The 19,764-nt window shown below is 45.6% G+C and overlaps 1 protein-coding gene across 15 annotated transcripts in view; it reads right to left on the bottom strand.

Annotated features, from left to right (window-relative positions):
- Positions 1-1,476: 1,476 nt before the first annotated feature.
- Positions 1,477-19,764, bottom strand: part of FNBP1 (formin binding protein 1) — a 144,989-nt gene continuing 126,701 nt past the window's right edge. For 7 of the 15 annotated variants that reach the window (XM_053559718.1, XM_053559735.1, XM_053559723.1 and 4 more), the window contains 5 exons: positions 19,351-19,460; positions 13,029-13,161; positions 10,245-10,366; positions 9,822-9,961; positions 8,326-9,204 (listed from right to left, as the gene is read on the bottom strand). In XM_053559718.1, the coding sequence (XP_053415693.1) occupies positions 9,026-9,204; positions 9,822-9,961; positions 10,245-10,366; positions 13,029-13,161; positions 19,351-19,460 (684 nt within the window). In that variant the 3' untranslated portion in view covers positions 8,326-9,025. Of the gene's footprint in view, positions 4,514-8,325; positions 9,205-9,821; positions 9,962-10,244; positions 10,367-13,028; positions 13,162-19,350; positions 19,461-19,764 lie in introns of those variants that run through there. The other 8 variants (XM_053559757.1, XM_053559720.1, XM_053559725.1 and 5 more) reach the window with 2 other exon arrangements.

The following is a 19,764-nucleotide window of genomic DNA, read 5'->3' as shown; positions in this document are numbered from 1 at the left end:
CACCTTAGGGAACAGAGGCGTGGGACCAAACAATCCTACCTCCCGTGAAAGGCTGGGGTGAAACTTTCAAAGCTTGCTGTGGACATAGGGCCCACCCTTTCTAGTTGTCCCAAATTGCTCCTCGCTGCCTGCAGCTTCAGACACTAGTGATTCCGGTCAAGCTACCAAGAGTGCTGGTGATGCCAGATCATCCCTGAGATTCAAGTCTGCTCACATTTCACAGCCTCTCCCTGCCCTACCCAAGAATAGCGCCCCCCCCCAAGGCCAGTCACCAGCCCAATCCGCATGCTAAAAACAAAACAAAAAATCCCTAGGAGCCTCCCAAATCCCCCTCACCTGAATTTCACATCAGCACCCCCCAGCCTTCCTCTCAGTGGGTGGGGCTGGTATTTATTTATTTATTAAATTTAACTGATTAATTTTATTTAACCCAACATACCCCAAATATCCCACCAACATGTAATCAGTATGAAAGTGATCAATGAGGCTCAGTGCCTGTGGCTCAAGCCGCTAAGGTGCCAGCCACATACACCTGAACTGGCAGGTTCGAATCCAGCCTGGACACGCCAAACAATAATGACGGCTGCAACCGGAAAATAGCCGGGTGTTGTGGCAGGTGCCTATGGTCCCAGTTGCTTGGGAGGCGGAGGCAAGAGAATCCCTTGGACCCAGGAGTTGGAGGTTGCTGTGAGCTATGATGCCAAGGCACTCTACCCAGGGTGACAGCTTGAGGCTCTGTCTCAAAAAAAAAAAAAAACTCCTGGGCTCGGGCAGCGCCTGTGGTTCAGTGGGTAGGGCGCTGGCACCATATATACCAAGGGTAGTGGGTTCAAACCCGGCCCTGACCAGCTAAAACAGCAGTGGCAACTGCAATAAAAAATAGCCAGGCATCATGGAGGGCACCTGTAGTCCCAGCTACTCAAGAGGTTCAGGGAAGAGAATCACTTAAGCCCAAGAGTTGGAGGTTGCTGTGAGCTCTGACGCCACAACACTCTACCAAGGGTGACATAGTGAGATTCTCTTTAAAAAAAAAAATAATAATAATAATAATTCCGGCTCGGCACCTGTGGCTCAAGCAGCTAAGGTGCCAACCACATACACTTGAGCTGGCGGGTTCGAATCCAGCCCAGGGCCTGCCAAACAACAATGATGGCTACAATAAAAAAATAGCCGGGCGTTGTGGCAAGCGCCTATAGTCCCAACTACTTAGGAGGCAGAGGCAGGAGAATCGCTGGATCCCAGGAGTTGGAGGTTGCTGTGAGCTGTGATGCCACAGCACTCTACCCAGGGTGACAGCTTGAGGCTCTGTCTCAAAAAAAAAAAAAAGTGATCAATCAGACACTTCACATTTGGTGGGGCTGGTATTTAGAGCTATCTAGGTCACCAGCCCCCCACCCCAGAGGACTCCTGACAACACCAGACTGCTTCCACAAGGGTCACCTCTTCACGCAACAAAACAGTCCCATGACGCCATGCCAGAAGTTATACTTTTATTATATTTAACATTCAGAGGATTAACATGTAGTTACAAGGTCAACAGAAGCCTTCCAATGGAAGCACTTTATTTGGTTTAATTCCATCTCCAGAGACAAATGAGCGATTCCAGGACCTTCACACTGGCAACGGGCCTGCACGACAGAGGAATGCCTCCAAAGTTAAGAATTAGTGCAACACACGTAAAAAGTTTAAAGGTGCTCAACGTCATGTTAAAATACAATTTTGGATTTTTTTTAATAGAAGTTTTTGGATGACATAAGCACAGGAAACAGAGCCAGTAAGAAACATGAAACCAAAATTTCTGGAAAAATACTTAGTATCAACAGAACATTTTTTTACGTTGTGTAACTTTCTTCTATAATTATAGATGTTAACCAGAAGGTGTTAGAGGCCTCTGTCCTGTGCTGGTTAGACAAGCTACCGGCTTATCTCCTACATGAGCCCCATAAAAACTCACAAAGGAAAATCCCATCACAGCTTCTCACGCCTTTTAATTTTTCCCATCCTGCAGTGGAAAAACTGGGTAAATGACAAGTTCCTCTCTTTCATTTTGTTTGTAAGTCGTTTTCAGGGCAGGTTCTTTTACAATTAGTCATCTTACAACACAACTACTTTTTAGCATCGGTGGAGAAATGAGAGGCAGCGACCAAAGGCAGGGCAGAGAAGCTTGTAGGGAAGCCCACGTGCCTACTCTGTGTGGCTGCCCCTAACAACACAGAAATGATGTCACGGGATTCCCGGAGTCAGTGACGTACCTCCACTCTCACAGTCACTGATGCCCTTACGGAGCCCAGCTGGAGAGCGGCGCTCTTACCCCAGCCATGCAGATGGAGGGGGCGAACACCACAGCTAAACATTTAAAAGCAGTCATCAGCCATTCGATTTTGGATGCCGATGGTACAGAATGTTAAAACAAGGATGCAAGGGGACACAGAGGATACAAGCATATCCTGTATCGGATGTGACAGACATTAAAAGTACAAATCACTATAGCTTATACCTTTCCCCCTATGCTGTGAGAAATGAATCTATCCTGACCCATTAGGAAAGATGGCTGCACGTGCATTCCCCAGGTTCTAAAATCAGATTTTAAAAAACCCTTTAGCATCAAATAGCCAGGCGTTGTGGCGGGCGCCTGTAGTCCCAGCTACTTGGGAGGCTGAGGCAAGAGAATCGCTGAAGCCCAGGAGTTGGAGGTTGCTGTGAGCTGTGTGATGCCACCGGCACTCTACCGAGGGCTATAAAGTGAGACTCTGTCTCTACAAAAAAAAAAAAAAAAAACCCTTTAGCATCCTTGTGGAGTGCAGAGTGGTCTGCTTGACTCGGAGAAGGTCAGAAGTTCCTGGCAATTCCCATTAGCTGTGTGGACAGAGGAGCCCATTGGCAGAGCAGTGGGGCCCGCCACCTTGGCCATGCACCTGCTGCTTTGCAGACAGACCGGTGGCCCTGACTGTTCCCACCCTCCAGCACCCTGGCTTCTGTCTAACCCACAAAACCCACTCTCTGCAGTGGCTGATGAGCGAGTGACGACCGGGTCACCCTTGCAGAGATGGGGAGCCTGAGACTCCTGAGGCTGCACAGGTTCCCTGGTGAGCAGTGCCAGCGCCCTTGGCTGGGCCTCACTTTTGGGGAAGAAAGAACGAGAGAAGGCTCATGTGCTCATGTTTCCTTTTCAGCTGCTTGCCCTTGGCACATCCTTGCTGTGATTCTAGTTCCTCAGGGCTGACAGAGCTGCTCCTGAAGGGTGGCGTGTGGTCAGCCCCGCTTTGCAGAGAGGAGTGGTCTCCTACACAGGATGAACCATGAGCAAAGGCTCCCAACTATTTGTCCCTCTGGCTCCTGTGGGACTTCCTTGTCTTAGATTCATAAACGTCGAGAAGAATTGGGGACGACAGAGGTGACCACCTACTGACCAAAAGCCAAACAAAAGAATAAAGGTGCCTGGCTCCATCCTTAGGCATCTGCTGGCGACCTTGTTCTCAGAAACGCACAGCCAATTTATCCTCTTGACTGTTTCTGCACCGAGTGAGAAGAGAGACTGAGCTGCTCTAAGGCGAGAGGGGCTATGTGACCTCAGTTTCTCCTTAAAGATCCATAAGGGAAGGAAACTTAAGTCCCCAAGCGAACCCACTAAACTCCGCATGGCCTGAAGCACAGGTGAGAAGATGCGGGGGCGGTGGCCACAGGAGGTGCAGGGTCTTTGGTGATGGAGGTGCCACAATCCCTCGGGACTCATGGAAGGAAGAGGAATGTCCACTTGGCTGTGAGGTGACCCAGGGGGTGAGACTCTCACTCACAGTGCATGCCCCACAGTCCTCGGACAGGGAGACGCTGTCGAAGGGCAGCCAAGATGCTCCTCATGAAAGGCGGACACAGGCAAGACAACGGGCTGGCCGGTGAAGACAGGGCTCCAAACAAAAACGTGTGTGTGTGTGTGTGTGCCCCGTGCCCGCCACAGATGCTCTCAGACCCAGAATCAGACAAGGACCACACAATACTTAATGGTCTTGGGAAAAGAGGAAGCATTTCCTAGGGTGATGACAGCCAGGCGCTCATTCCACCTGGTGCACGTCTGACTCGCCAGGTCCCGGTTCTGTCAGTCTCCCCGGGAGACCAGTGGCAAAGTTTCCACGAAAGGCACAGTGTGAAATGTGGAAGGACCCAGCACGAGCCCCAGTGGACTGAGCGCCCAGGAAGGGGCAGGAGAGGAGCGGTGTGTGAGTCCCACTGTCTCAGTGGCCTGGGAGGGTGGGCGAGCAATGACAATGAGGATGACCCTGCTGTGGGGTGGGGCGGGAGAGGCCTGCCCCCGACAAGGAGCAGGAGGGGTGACAGGAGCGTGCGGCAGAGGGAGGAGGGAGAAAGGCCCCACCCGGGGCCCACACACGGGGCTGCAGGTGCAGGTGGGGCCCACCCGCCAGGAGGGCGAGCAGCGGAGACAAGCAGGCCAGGCTGAGGGGTTTCTCCTGGGAAGGCTTGAGGGAGGCTCTCGCTGGCATCCACCACCTTTAGGAATCTACAACAGAAAGAGAAAGAGAAAGAAAGACTCCGTTAGAGAAGAAGGCAGCAGGCTAGAGGCGGGCATTTTGCTCTGGGCTGCAAACTGCCCTGCCCTGGGGGGAGGGAAGATGCTGGGGAAGGAAGGCAAGGAGGGGACTTGGAGCAATTGGTTACCCCAGGGCACAGGTGGGATAAGGAACTTTCACGGTTTGATCTCCAGTCCTTAGCTGGTCTTTATTTCTGGGTTAAAAGAAGCCCACACAGGCTCAAGGAGTAGGGCTCCAGTCCCATATGCGGGAGGTGGCAAGTTTGTACCTGGCCCCGACAAAAAACTGCAACACCAACAAATGAAAGAAGCCCACACAGAAGACTGAGTTTCCTTGTCAGATAAGAAAGAACTGGGTGGGCTGCTCAGAATGGTGTAAGGGACGCAAAGGCCTGCGTTCTCCCTCCAGCGGAAACGTCTGGTCTGTGGCAGTGCAACGTAAAATCTCTGGGGAGAAGGACAGCTCCTCACTCAGGGTTCATTCAACAATAAACAGTGAAAGTTCTTTATCCTGAGGAGGAAGAGACATGAGGCACACAGACTTTTCAGGGCCTAAGTACACACAGGGTAAGGAACAGGCAAGATGTCATTAAGGCAGAATTTTAAGAAAGCATTTGGTCAGAAAATTCCCCGTTACTAAAGAGGAAAGCGTTAAGTATTCATAGTACACAGAATAATTTTCTTGGGAAGGTGAAAAATCACTTAAAATACACAACACTGAAGGAAAAATACGTTTATTAGAGAGGCAGATACGAGGGTACAACTAAAAGATGCCAGACAGATTCTTTTCTTTTAGGATAAGAATAGAAAGAAACAATCATCTTGGCCATATTAAAACAAAACTTACTCAGAACCCAAGTGTTTATAATAAATTCAAGTGTGGAGCGGCCAGCAGGGGACCTGCTACCAGCGCTGGAGGCCATGCGGTCTCCGGCAGTCACAAAAACAAAAAGGTCATTAGGCGGCAGAATAACCAACAAAACAAACAGATAAAAGACTAAAACGTGAAATCAATGCACTCAAGTACTCATTTTCGTTTTTAAAGGGCAGTATATACAAATATATTCAGGGGAGGGAATGATGTTTAACAGAAAGCAATTTACAAAACAGAAACAAAACCACAAAAGAAAGTCACAATCCAAGTGACCAGTTGAAAGTTACTCTGGTCTAAATAGTTTGGCAATTATTAAATAAGCACATTGTAGACACTACACACACACACACACACACACACACACACACACAAAGTGCACCGGCATTATTAAATATAAAAACTGCTGTCCATTGCGTCCATCAGAAAGTGGCGGGCTGCTCAGACCGGATGGGCCCGGGGGAACAGTGTTTCCAGGCAAGCTGGGCAGATTTATAGGGAGGAAAGCCTTCGCCTACATATTACTAACCTCTAAGTGTATCCATCAAATAAAAGGAGAAAGCTTTATCAACAGCTGAGGTTTTGCTTCTTTTATTTTTAACTGAGAACTGTTGGAAGAAAACAAGTATATGTGGGGCGGAAATGGGAATCCCGGCTTCCTTGGGAATTGTTGCAGGGTTTTCTAATACTTCCCACATGGACTAAATGGAACTGAAACCACAGAAAACCCTTACTGGTTAGTTGCCGTTACACAGATTCATCTGTGTTATTTGATCACACAGATTAATAATTGTAAGTAAATGTACATGTCCAAAGCAACACCACCTCCTCACAAGTCAATAGGGCTATTTTCTGAATCAAATTTGGATAACTAAAGGAAAAACCCCACACTTTGACAGAATGCGGTATTTTCAGAGAAGGTTTTTTAAAGGCTAGTGTTGTTTTGTCCCATTTTAGACATTTTCAGCATCTAGTTTGCTTTCTCCAGGACTACATAGTCTGGAAATGAGTTCATCTTCCAATAGAAAGGTCAGGTTTTAATAGCTAAGGTCCCCCATTCACTTGATTACACGCACCAAGCTGTAAACTTGCTGCTGCTCCTTACAACTAACCCCTGTTGTTTAAGGGTCAGCCAAGAGAATTGAAACAACGCCCCCACGGAGGGGTCAGGAGGAGTGGCTTTGTGGATGTTGTGCCAGCAAAAGTATTCATAAGATATATATATATATACATTTTTTTTTTTTTTTGTAGAGACAGAGTTTCACTTTATGATCCTCGGTAGAGTGCCGTGGCCTCACACAGCTCACAGCAACCTCCAACTCCTGGGCCCAAGTGATTCTCCTGCCTCAGCCTCCCGAGTAGCTGGGACTACAGGTGCCTGCCACAACGCCCGGCTATTTTTTGGTTGCAGTTCAGCCGGGGCCGGGTTTGAACCCGCCACCCTCGGTATATGGGGCCGGCGCCTTACCGACTGAGCCACAGGCGCCGCCCCATAAGAAATTTTTATTACAAAATTCCCATTTACTTTCAAACTCCTGCTGCCCAGTGTTGTCTTCCTGCTGTGGATCTGACATTGCACCTGTGTAAGATCAGCCCCGGGGGGGGAACGGGGTGAAGGGTACACGGGAATCTCTGGGCCCTCTCTGCAACGTCCTAAGACTCCATCGTTATTTCAAAATAAAAAGTATATTTTTAGAAAAGTCAGTCTGCCATTAAACAAAGGTTACTAAGTTCTATTTTGGTGGCCCTTGTGAAATTTAAGGGAACTTGCTGCTGGAATCTTGAAACCCAGTGACAAGCACGTATCACTGCTGCCGGGTTCTAGAGCCTGACGTGCAGCTATGGCTTATGAAAAAGCAGCTTTAAATTGACTTGAGCTTATAAAGTGGACCCACAAGGGAGAGGGGGAAGGAGCTAATTTCCTACTTAAAAGGAAGGAAGGCGCACAAAGAGTTTTCAAAGTCAAATAAAAGGAGAATCTGAGCTGGCACCTTTATTCTGACCCACTCACAGCCGGTGCTGTGATCCCAGGGCGGATTCTAGCAATGGGCACAAGGAAATCCTGGGGGTGGTATCCATCTATGTACGTGACTGATTTTTTAATTTATTTTTTTGAGACAGAGTCTCATTCTGTCACCATGGATAGAGTGCCTCGATAGAGTGTCATCATAGCTCATTGCAACTTCACTCGCTTGGGCTCAAGTGATCCTCTTGCCTCAGCCTCCCAAGTAGCTGGGACTATAGGCGCCCACCAAGATGCCTGGTTAGTTTTTCTATTTTCAGCAGAGACAGGGTCTCGTTCTTGCTCAGGCTGGATGATAGGTGTCAGGCTAGGATGATAGGTGTGAGTCACTGTGCCTGGCCGTGTGACCAATTTCATATCTACCCTCCCTCCTTAGTGCCAATTTAAAAATGTGTACTTGGCTGGGCATGTGGTTCCTGCCTATAATCCCAGCACTCTGGGAGGCTGAGGAGTTTGAGGTTGTAGTGAGCTGGGTTGCACCACGACACTCAGTCTAGCCTAGGGCAACAGAGTGAGACTGTCTCTTAAAAAAAAAAGTAAATTCCCAAGTGGCCCAGATTCCTTTAAAGATAGTGAAGGATTTTATTTTATTCTGGCTACAGTTAATCATATAAATGAGCCAGAAATTCTGGAACAATTTGCAGTAAGTTTAAACTTTGCCAATGATTAAGAAAAAACAAAACCCTTTGAAAAGTGGCGTGCCTGTGTGTGGAAGCAGTTACTGGCATACCCAGTTCTACTGTGTGCCCCACCTGGGCCACTGGAGCTGGATACACTCTACCCACAACAAAACCTCCGACAGAAACAACCAAGTGCCAGAAAGTCACAGCCAAAAGGAGCCGAGGGGTAGCTGTCCCCCACCAAGATAGCATTAGCACATCAGTTGGGTGGAGCTGGGAAGATCATTTTTAATGTCATATAAAAATCAACAGGTTAATTGAGCAAATTTTTCCAGATTTCAATTGCTTGTTGGGGATCATATAGTCAGAATGGGATAATCATGATTTTAAGTAAAAATATACATTTTTGGTACCAATATACCAATCTTATTTATTTCTTTTATCAAGAGGGGGGAAATTTTAATTATGACTTCCTCCCAAGTGAATGATTATAAAATTTAACAAACTAGCATAGTCCAATCTTTTTAAGTTACAAAACGTAATACCCTAACAAAGTTCAATTTATGGTAGATACCAGATAGAAACACGAGAACTGAAGTCTTCTGCACCTGCATGACAGGCGCATGCAGCCTTTTTAATTCAGAAACACCGATTAGAAGTTAGAATGCAACTTTGTTATCTGCAGGTGCCGCCAAAAGAAGAAACATATATCAGATTTTGAAGGACACAGTTGTAAATTGGCAGTTGGCAGCTTTCCGCGAAAAATTTCCTCAGCCAGAAACTCGATCATAGTCAAAACTAGACAAGGCAACTCGGGTGCGCGATGCCTGCCAGTCAGTCCACTGTGAGACTACATGGGAACACACCCTGCGGGGCTGGCCTTCCAGTCTCTTGAAGAACTGCCTGTAACAGCGACAGTTGTGGGGAGAAACAACTCCAAAACTTTTAAGTTTTTTTTTTAAGTGGTATTAAATATAAGTCTTAGCACCTTTGGCGTTTTTGTCCAAATACACTTCGACGTACGACGTGGGGACGTAACCCTCTTCGTCTTCACTTCTCCGGATGCGGGTCCACCCGTCTCCTTTGTCTTCCTCTATAATATACAGGGTTTCTCCTTCCACTACAGAAATGGTTCCTTCATTCTGACCTGAAAAGGCAGTATCAGAAGAGTTTAGGTTCCTTGTCTAATTCAGGTAGGAAGCAAACTGGGGTCATGGTGATGAAACAAGTGTAGGAAAAGATAAGGTCTGGCTGGGTGTGGTGGCTCCTGCCTGTCACCCCAGCGCTTGTGGGAGGCCAAGGCAGGAGGACTGCTTAAGGCTGGGAGCTCTCTCGGTATAAGCCCGAGCAACATAGTGAGGCCCCATGTGTACAAAAAATTAAAAAATGCATTCCCCTTGGACCTCTCAGGTGCACTGACCCTCACTCACTGCCCTGGAAACTCTCCCACACGTGAACTTCAGGCCTCCCTAAGGACGTTTCTCCAAGTCCTCCTGGGCTTGAGCAATTCTCTTACCTCAGCCTCCCGAGTAGCTGGGACTACAGGCGCCCGCCACAACGCCCGGCTATTTTTTTGTTGCAGTTTGGCCGGGGCCGGGTTTGAACCCGCCACCCTCGGTATATGGGGCCGGCGCCCTACTCACTGGGCCACAGGCGCCGCCCGAGTTGGAAGGATTCTAAAGAAAGTTCTGGGCTCAGAAACAGAAGAGTGACTCAGACTTGGTTCATAAAAGGCAGGAGAATCCGGCCGACATGACGCGTTACCTTCGAATGTGTACAGAGCTTTGCAGGTCCCTATGGCAGGAAGGGGCTCCTCGTCATCAAACTCATCGTCAAAATCCGTGGCCAGCACCTTCACCTCACTCTCCTGGCTTTGCTCCTCTGTGTAACTGCCATCTGGGCTGCTCAAGAAAGGAAAACACACAGCAACTATAGCGGACGGACCCCAGAGAGGACTGTGATTTGGTCCCTCTGACCACATGCAACCCCCCCCCCAAGAGTGCCGTAATTACGACCCTCCTAAATCACTCCACACGCTCAGATCAGAGGAAGAATCATAAGTCAATCATAACAGACATTTTGGTATCTAACAAGTGCCTTTTGCTCATTTCCCAACTCCAGGATTTGGAAATGAATGCAAAGCACATCTCTTTCCCCGCTGAGAGCAGGCCGGCACAGATACTGTACCTCTCCCGGTCCTGTGCGCAGTTGTTGACCGTGGGCGGGTTCTGGCTGTCATACAGGCCGCTCTGCCGGCGGGCCTGCTCACTGCGTGCGGGGAGTCGGCCCTCAACCTCCGCCAGCCAGGCCTGGAAACAAAAAGCAATGAAAGACTCTGGCCTCAGTTCATCTGAAGGCAGGACCGTGGAGTCGGGCCTGCTTCTTGGTCATTTAAACTAAGGCAGAAGGTCCAGCTGGGGACAGACTGTCTACTTCCTCTACCCTAAGCTGTCTGAACACACTCAAAGGCAGCCACTCCGATCTCCCCTGAAGCTGGAGAAGCAGAATCCAACTCATGTTTGCACAGGGCCCACAGTGTGGCACACTGCTCTAGTCTACAGCCTCGAGCCTGAAGCAGCTGTGTGATCTTGGATAAGTCACTTCTAGTTCCTTCAGTTCCAAAAATTCTGTGATCATGAGGTCACCCTGGGACACCTGAGGGCACAATCACACTTAAGCAGCGATTCAGTCTGAAAGCCACACTTCCATTTTTTTTAGGAGTGTAATTTTTAAAAACCAATGCAGCCTCTTTGGAAAGAAATTCAGAGAATCCTCAAGGAACTCAAATTAAACCTTCCATTTGCTCCCACAACCCCATTACTGGGCATCTACCCAGAAGAAAAAATAATTTCATCATAGGGACGTTTGCACTGGATTGTTTATTGCAGCTCAATTTACAATGGCCAAGACGTGGAAACAACCTAAATGCCCACTAACCCAGGAATGGATGAACAAACTGGGGTCTGTATATGTATACCATGGAATACTATCCAGCCATAAAACGATGGAGACTTTACATCTTTAGTATTAACCTAGATGTAGTTGAAGTACATTATTCTTAGTAAAGTATCATAAGAATGGAAAGGCAAGTATCCAATGTACTCAATCCTAATATGAAGCCAGTAGTTGATCTAATACACGCCCACACAAGAGAAAAACTCACAGCAATTCAAGCTGGGGGGAACCAGGAAGGGGAGAGAGGGAAGGAGGGAGGTGGGCTCCCACTCAGTGGGCACAATGTAAGGGTATATGGTGCATTCTTGGGTTCGGAACACAACTATAAGAGGGACTCTACCCAACAAATGCAAACATTGTACCCTCACATTAATCTGAAATAAAATAAATAAATAATAAAAAATAGTGATGAAACTCATACATAGGAAATCAAAGTGGATAAAATTATCTTCAGCACAATTTGAAACAGTATAAAGAAGGCAAAGGAATAAAAATGATGAGAAAGTGCTATTTCTAGGTTCCAAAAGATCAGAGCAACATTATTTAGAATCTGTTGACAGATTCTAAAACAAATAAAAAAAAAAAAAGCCAAATTTGACCCTTCGTTGGTAGAAATGATCTATTCAGATTGGAATCAGCTCCAGCCCCTCTCTAGTCTTTAAATCTGCTGGGGATAGTGGGTTTATAGCTTTTGAGTTTTCTTTTCATTTTTTTTTTTTTTTTTTTGAGACAAAGCCTCAATCTGTCGCCCTGGGTAGAGTGTCGTGGCATTACAGCTCACAACAACCTCCAACTCCTGGGCTCAAGCAATTCTCTTGCCTCAGCCTCCCAAGTAGCTGGGACTACAGGCGCCTGCCACAACACCCAGCTATTTTTTGGTTGCAGCCGTCATTGTTTGGCGGGCCCGGGCTGGATTCAAACCCGCCAGCTCAGATGTATGCGGCTGGTGCCTTAGCTGCCTGAGCCACAGGCGCTGAGCCTTCCTTTCTTTTCTTAACACATTTATTATTTGTGTTTCCTGCCAATTTTTACATATATAACCTTCCCATAATAGGTCCTCTGAAAGAATATTAACATATTTCAGCTGATTTTTTTTCATTGCCTTTTTTCAATCACTGAACTGATGGATGAGCCAACACTCCCAATTATATTAACATGGCAGTGAAACAGAACAGACTCAGCTCGGCATCTGCTGTTCAGTGGGTAGGGCACCAGCCAAATACACCAAGGCTGGCAGGTTCAAACCTGGCCAGGGCCTGCTAAATAACACCAATGAAAAATACAACAAAAAATAGGCAGGAGTTGTGGCGGGCGCCTATAGTCCCAGCTACTTGGGAGGCTGAGGCAAGAGGATCTCCTGAACCCAAGAGTTTGAGCTTGCTGTGAACTAATTAATACACCACAGCACTCTATTGAGGGCAACAAAGTGAGATTCTGTCTCAAATAAAAGGAAAGAAAGAAACAGAACAAACTTAACTGAGATGCTTAAAAGACAACGCTTCATACATACAAAACTTTCAACATAATTTTAAGACACACAACTAAACTGAATATGCTGAAAAGCAGTGCACGGTAACTGTATTTCTCCTTTGCTGTAACTCCCAGGATAGCTGGCCAGTCCCGGCAGCACCTCTCCCAGGGAAGACTGCCGGCTTCCACACCATGCGTGGAGTGGGCCCTATTCCTCTTTCTCTTTCTTTGTTTCCAAAAAAGCTTTTCTTTCTTTTCTTTTTTTTTTGTAGAAACAGAGCCTCGCTTTATCGTCCTCGGTAGAGTGCCGTGGCCTCACACAGCTCACAGCAACCTCCAACTCCTGGGCTTAGGTGATTCTCCTGCCTCAGCCTCCCGAGAAGCTGGGACTACAGGCACCCGCCACAACGCCGGGCTATTTTTTTGTTGCGGTTTGGCCGGGGCTCCGTTTGAACCTGCCACCCTCGGTATATGGGGCCGGCGCCCTACCCGCTGAGCCGCAGGTGTCGCCCCACCAACAAGGCTTTTGAAGAAGAGTTTTCATACCTCAAACTTCTGGGTCTCTAATCTGAGTTTTTCTATATTATGGCTGACTTCCACTAATTTGTGATCCAAGCTGGCTGGGTCTCCCATTTGAGGATTCTTTAGGTAGACATCTTTCATTTTGGTTATGGCATCTCTGAAAAAAAGAACAGACAGAACACGGTAAAGGCTACTGCTGTTGGCCAATTGTATTCCAAAACTTTGAAAGCTGGATGAGTGGAAACGTGGCGAGATTATCTCTGAGTGTAGATTTGAAGGGACCATCTTCACATCAGCTTTCATTCTAGAAATTCTCTGCAAGACTTCTGCTAGCCAGGGCTGTATAATCCAGAGGCTGATTTTTAAATTTCATTTGTTTTTTTCTCTGGATAGTATTTCTCTATTACCTCCAGTGAATAAGAAACATAAATTAGGCCAGGAGTTGTGGTGGAGTTGTGACTCATGTGTGTAATCCTAGCACTCTGGGAGGCCAAGATGGGCAGATTGCTTGAGTTCAGGGGTTCAAGACCATCCTATCTCTAAAAATAGCCAGGTGTTGTGGGAGGTGCCTATAGTCCCAACTTTGTGGGAGGCTGAGACCAGAGGATCCCTTGAGCCCAGGAGTTTGAGTTTGCTGTGAGCTATGACATCATAGCACTCTACCGAGAGCAACATAGTGACACTCTTTATCAAAAAAAAAAAAAGAAAAGAAGAAAAGAAGAAGGATTAATAAATTAATCCTGCCCTTCCTTTGCCCAAACAACAGGAAAAACAAAGAAATCCCAAGTATTTCCATATGTACATTCTTCACGCAAACTAAAGCTACGACCCGCATCCTGAGTCTTGTGGGTTATACTACATTTGCCTCATAAAGAAGCACAGTTAATTGCTTTTGGTAATTTTACTAATGCCATTTCCACTGTTAAGAAGCTGAATCCACAGTGAGTATCCACAGGAGGCAGACAGCAGAGCTTTGCCCCCTACTCTTCCTCCCTCCCCCACCTTTCTTTCTTTCTATTTTTTTGAGACAGAGTCTCACTCTGGCACCCTGGGTAGAGTAGTGCCCTGGCACCATCATAGCTCACAGCAACCTCAAACTCTTGAGCTCAAGATATCCTCTTGTCTTAGCCTCCTGCCACAATGCCCAGCTAGGTTTTTTATTTTTAGTAGACATGGGGTCTCGCTCTTGCTTAGGCACGTCTCAAACTCCTGAGTTCAAGCAATCCACCCACCTCAGCCTCCCAGAGTATTAGGATTACAGGTGTGAGCCACCTCACCTAGCCCCTTTTCTTGCCTTTTTAAAATCGATTGTTTTTCTAAAAAATTTCCCAGATCATGCCAATTTTCTGCTCTAAGTCTTTTATTTATTTTGTTTTTTCTGCACAAAATATAAGTTGCATGACAATAAAGGTTTCTGTACATTTTGTTCACTGCTTTAACCTCAGTGCCTCCAATATTTCCTTGTACACAGTAAGTGTTCAATAAACGGTCATTGAATAGTTCAATGATTTATCTTATTACCTACAAGGCCTGTCATAGTGGTTAAAAGGTTAATCAAATTTGATGGCTACCACCTAAGTGACAGAGAAAGCTTCCTACATGATACTGGACAATTAGAAAGGGTACATCTGTTTTAAGTTTGCGACGAACATCTAAAATGTCATTTCAGATACTCGAATTGTAACTTTTTTTTTTTTTTTTTGAGATAGAGTCTCACTCTGTGGCCTTGGGTATAGTGCCATGGCATCAGCCTAGCTCACAGCAACCTCAAACTCCCGGGCTCCTGAGGCCAACTGTCTTGGCCTCCTGAGTAGCTGGGACTAAATGTGCTTGCCATAATACCTGGCTAACTTTTCTATTTTTAGTAGTGATGAAGTCTCATTCTTGCTTAAGCTGGTCTCCAACTCCTGAGGAGGATCCTCCCTCCTCAGCCTCTCAAGAGTGCTAGGATTCCAGGTGTGAGCCAGTGTGCCTGGCCAAATCATAATTTCTTACTCTTATAGAAAATATAATGGCTCAACTATTAAAAAGCATGAAGTTTGGCTTGGTGCCTGTAGCTCAGTGGTTAGGGTGCTGGCCACAGACACTGGGGCTGATGGGTTTGAACCTGGCCCGGGCCTGCTAAACAATGACAACAATAACAAAAAAATAGCTGGGTGTGGTGGCGGATGCCTGTAGTCCCAGCTACTTGGGAGGCTGAGGCAAGAGAATCACTTAAGCCCAAGATTTGAGGTTGCTGTGAGCTGTGATGCCACAGCACTCTACTGAGGGAGACATAGTGAGACTCTATCTCAAAAAAAAAAAAAAAAAAAGACTCAGCGCCTATAGCTCAGCAGCCAAGGTGCCAGCCACATACACCGGAACTGATGAGTTCAAATCCAGCCCAGGCCCCCAAAACAATGACAACTACAACCAAAAAAAAATAGCCAGGCATTGTGGCAGGCACCTGTGGTCCCAGCTACTTGGGAGGCTGAAGCAAGAGAATCACTTGAGCCCAAGAGTTTGAGGTTGCTGTGAGTTGTGGTGCCATGGCACTCTACCAAGGGTGATGTGGTGAGACTCTCTAAAAGAGAGTCGAATCATAACTAATTTTCTAGATACCATCAATTAAAAAAAAGAAAAAAAAAGCATGAAGTCTGTATTATATTAACTCTTTTTTTTTGAGACAGAGCCTCACTATGTCACCCTCAGTAGAGTACCATGGCGCCACAGCTCACAGCAACCTCCAACTCTTGGGCTTAAGAGATTCTCTTGCCTCAGCCTCCCAAGTAGCTGGGACTACAGGCGCCTGCCAAAACGCCCGGTTATTTTTTGTTTGCAATTGTCATTGCTGTTTAGCAGGTCCATGCCAGGCTCAAACTCACCAGCTTCAGTGTATGTGGCTGGCGCCCTACTCACTGAGCTACGGGCGCCAAGCCTGTATTAATTCTTTTAATATCTGGTTCCACATGTAATAAAAAGTACAAATCATCATCCCAGGGATGCAAGGCTGGTTTAACATATGCAAGTCCATAAACGTTATCCACCATATTAACAGAGGCAAAAATAAAGATCACATGATCCTCTCAATAGATGCAGAAAAAGCATTTATAAAATCCAGCATCCTTTTCTAATTAGAACACTGAAGAGTATAGGCATAGGTGGCACATTTCTAAAACTGATTGAAGCTATCTATGACAAACCCACAGCTAATATTTTACTGAATGGAGTAAAACTGAAAGCTTTTCCTCTTAGAACTGGAACCAGACAAGGTTGTCCTCTGTCACCTTTACTATTCAACGTAGTGCTGGAAGTTCTAGCCAATACAATTAGGCAAGACAAGGAAATAAAGGGAATCCAAATGGGAGCAGAGAAGGTCAAACTCTCCCTCTTTGCTGACGACATGATCTTATACTTAGAGAACCCCAAAGACTCAAGCACAAGACTCCTAGAAGTCATCAAAAAATACAGTAATGTTTCAGGATATAAAATCAATGTCCACAAGTCAGTAGCCTTTGTATACACTAATAACAGTCAAGATGAAGAGCTAATTAAGGACACAACTCCCTTCACCATAGTCTCAAAGAAAATGAAATACCTAGGAATATACCTGACGAAAGAGGTGAAGGACCTCTATAAAGAAAACTATGAAATCCTCAGAAAGGAAATAGCAGAGGATATTAACAAATGGAAGAACATACCATGCTCATGGACGGGAAGAATCAACATTGTTAAAATGTCTATACTTCCCAAAGCAATCTACCTATTCAATGCCATTCCTATCAAAATACCAACATCGTACTTTCAAGATTTGGAAAAAATGATTCTGCATTTTGTATGGAACCGGAGAAAACCCCGTATAGCTAAGGCAGTTCTTAGTAACAAAAATAAAGCTGGGGGCATCACCATACCAGATTTTAGTCTGTACTACAAAGCCATAGTGCTCAAGACAGCATGGTACTGGCACAAAAACAGAGACATAGACACTTGGAATCGAATTGAAAACCAAGAAATGAAACTAACATCTTACAACCACCTAATCTTCGATAAACCAAACAAGAACATACCTTGGGGGAAAGACTCCCTATTCAATAAATGGTGTTGGGAGAACTGGATGTCTACATGTAAAAGACTGAAACTGGACCCACACCTTTCCCCACTCACAAAAATTGATTCAAGATGGATAAAGGACTTAAACTTAAGGCATGAAACAATAAAAATCCTCCAAGAAAGCATAGGAAAAACACTGGAAGATATTGGCCTGGGGAAAGACTTCATAAGAAAACTGCCATGGCAATTGCAACAACAACAAAAATAAACAAATGGGACTTCATTAAACTGAAAAGCTTCTGTACAGCTAAGGAGACAATAACCAAAGCAAAGAGACAACCTACACAATGGGAAAGGATATTTGCATATTTTCAATCAGACAAAAGCTTGATAACTAGGATCTATAGAGAACTCAAATTAATCCACATGAAAAAAGCCAATAATCCCATATATCAATGGGCAAGAGACATGAATAGAACTTTCTCTAAAGACGACAGATGAATGGCTAACAAACACATGAAAAAATGTTCATCATCTCTATATATTAGAGAAATGCAAATCAAAACAACCCTGAGATATCATCTAACCCCAGTGAGAATGGCCCACATCACAAAATCTCAAAATTGCAGATGCTGGCGTGGATGTGGAGAGAAGGGAACACTTTTACACTGCTGGTGGGACTGCAAACTAGTACAACCTTTCTGGAAGGAAGTATGGAGAAACCTCAAAGCACTCAAGCTAGACCTCCCATTTGATCCTGCAATCCCATTACTGGGCATCTACACAGAAGGAAAGAAATCCTTTTATCATAAGGACACTTGTACTAGACTGTTTATTGCAGCTCAACTTACAATCGCCAAAATGTGGAAACAGCCTAAATGCCCACCAACCCAGGAATGGATTAACAAGCTGTGGTATGTGTACACCATGGAATACTATTCAGCCATTAAAAAAAATGGAGACTTTACATCCTTCGTATTAACCTGGATGGAAGTGGAAGACATTATTCTTAGTAAAGCATCACAAGAATGGAGAAGCATGAATCCTATGTACTCAATTTTGATATGAGGACAATTAATGACAATTAAGGTTATGGGGGGGGAAGCAGAAAGAGGGATGGAGGGAGGGGGGTGGGGCCTTGGTGTGTGTCACACTTTATGGGGGCAAGACATGATTGCAAGAGGGACTTTACCTAACAATTGCAATCAGTGTAACCTGGCTTATTGTACCTTCAATGAATCCCCAACAATAAAAAAAAAAAAAAAAAAAGAAGTACAAATCAAAATTTCCATTTTATGAAGTATACTTCTTATACAAAACTAGAACAAAGCCAATTATGTGTGCTCCTATATTTTATATGCTGTAAAAATGTTTATAAAATAACCTATTTTTTTAAGAGTTGCTCTATCAGGGGTGAAAGAATTTTTAAAAACCCCACCCTTTTCTGCTGCATGCATTTAAACTGTACTGCCTTTCCAATGCTGGTTGGTTATTTTTTTGCATAACCAAATTTTAGCCCAGCTTCAATGTAACTTAATGATACGTGACATCACCATTTGACCTATTTATAGAGAGCACAACATCTCAAGTTATCTTCTAGGTTCAAATTCCAAAAAGTGAACGACTTGCCCAATTATCTCAGTGAGAACACAGAGGGTGAGCGACAACAGAGAAAGTGGCTTTTCAGTCGGCCCTGTTAGCAAACACCCCACATGGTGGGACAGCATTACAGCCAGAGATGTGGGAAGGGACACTCACATGGGAAGAGACGGCGAATCTGTTGTACTTTTGTTTTATAATTTTTTGCATGTGCACCAATCTATACGATCAAACTTATAAGAAAGCTCAGAAATCTGGGAACCCCTGAAGCAGGGGCCTCTGCAGAGCCTTCCCTAGAGCAAGCAGACACCAACACTTCTATAATGGCTGGGGGACCATCGAGCAAGACATCCTATGACTAATTTTCTAGACACCGTCAAGACTGGAGAACCTGCCACAGGAAGGCTGCTGTGTCCTTATCCTCATACAGACAAAGGAAATTGTTTTCCCAAAGCGAGGGTGTGGGGCGAGGGAGAGGGTGATGGCCACCCCCATTTGTACAGATGAGCTCGCCTGTCCACTCAGGACAGAGAAATAACCAGATGTATTTTGCTCCTTAAATTCTGAATAAAACCTGTTTGTAAAAGTGAATCTCATGGACTATAGGACTATAATAAACAGCTCACTATCTGTGACAACACACACTGAAAATCTCTATTAAATTTATTTCATCTCCCATCTCTCCAAAGTGAACGGGAATTTCTTAGTTAGTAAGTACCTTTGATCCATCTCCTTTTGAATTTCTTTATTGAGTTCATCGACTTTCTGCTGTAGCTTCTTCCTTCTTTGTTCAGGTGGAAGGTTGCTGAAGTCCTCTGGAGTCGCGCCCTGTGGACACAGACAGGAATGAGAAGCCAGGAGCCCGGCTGCCCCGTGCTACGATCCCGAGTGAAGCAAGAGGCAGGACAGGCAGGCCTCTGCATCACGCGGCTTCACCAAACACATTAGCCTCCTTCCCTCTGCACCCAGCCGAGATGCAAAAATCAATGCATGCGCACCGCAGAAGTCCACACACCATTCCACATTCCTTTCGAGCTGGCCCAAAGACCCCTGAAAAGGCAGGGGGAGGGGAGAGAAGAAGAAATAGTTCTGACTGCAGCGAGAGTCCATGAAAACCAAATGTTGAGCCAGA

The sequence above is a fragment of the Nycticebus coucang genome, chromosome 2, assembly GCF_027406575.1.
Source record: "Nycticebus coucang isolate mNycCou1 chromosome 2, mNycCou1.pri, whole genome shotgun sequence".
NCBI lineage: Eukaryota > Metazoa > Chordata > Mammalia > Primates > Lorisidae > Nycticebus > Nycticebus coucang.
This window is presented reverse-complemented; position numbering and strand designations above follow the sequence as displayed.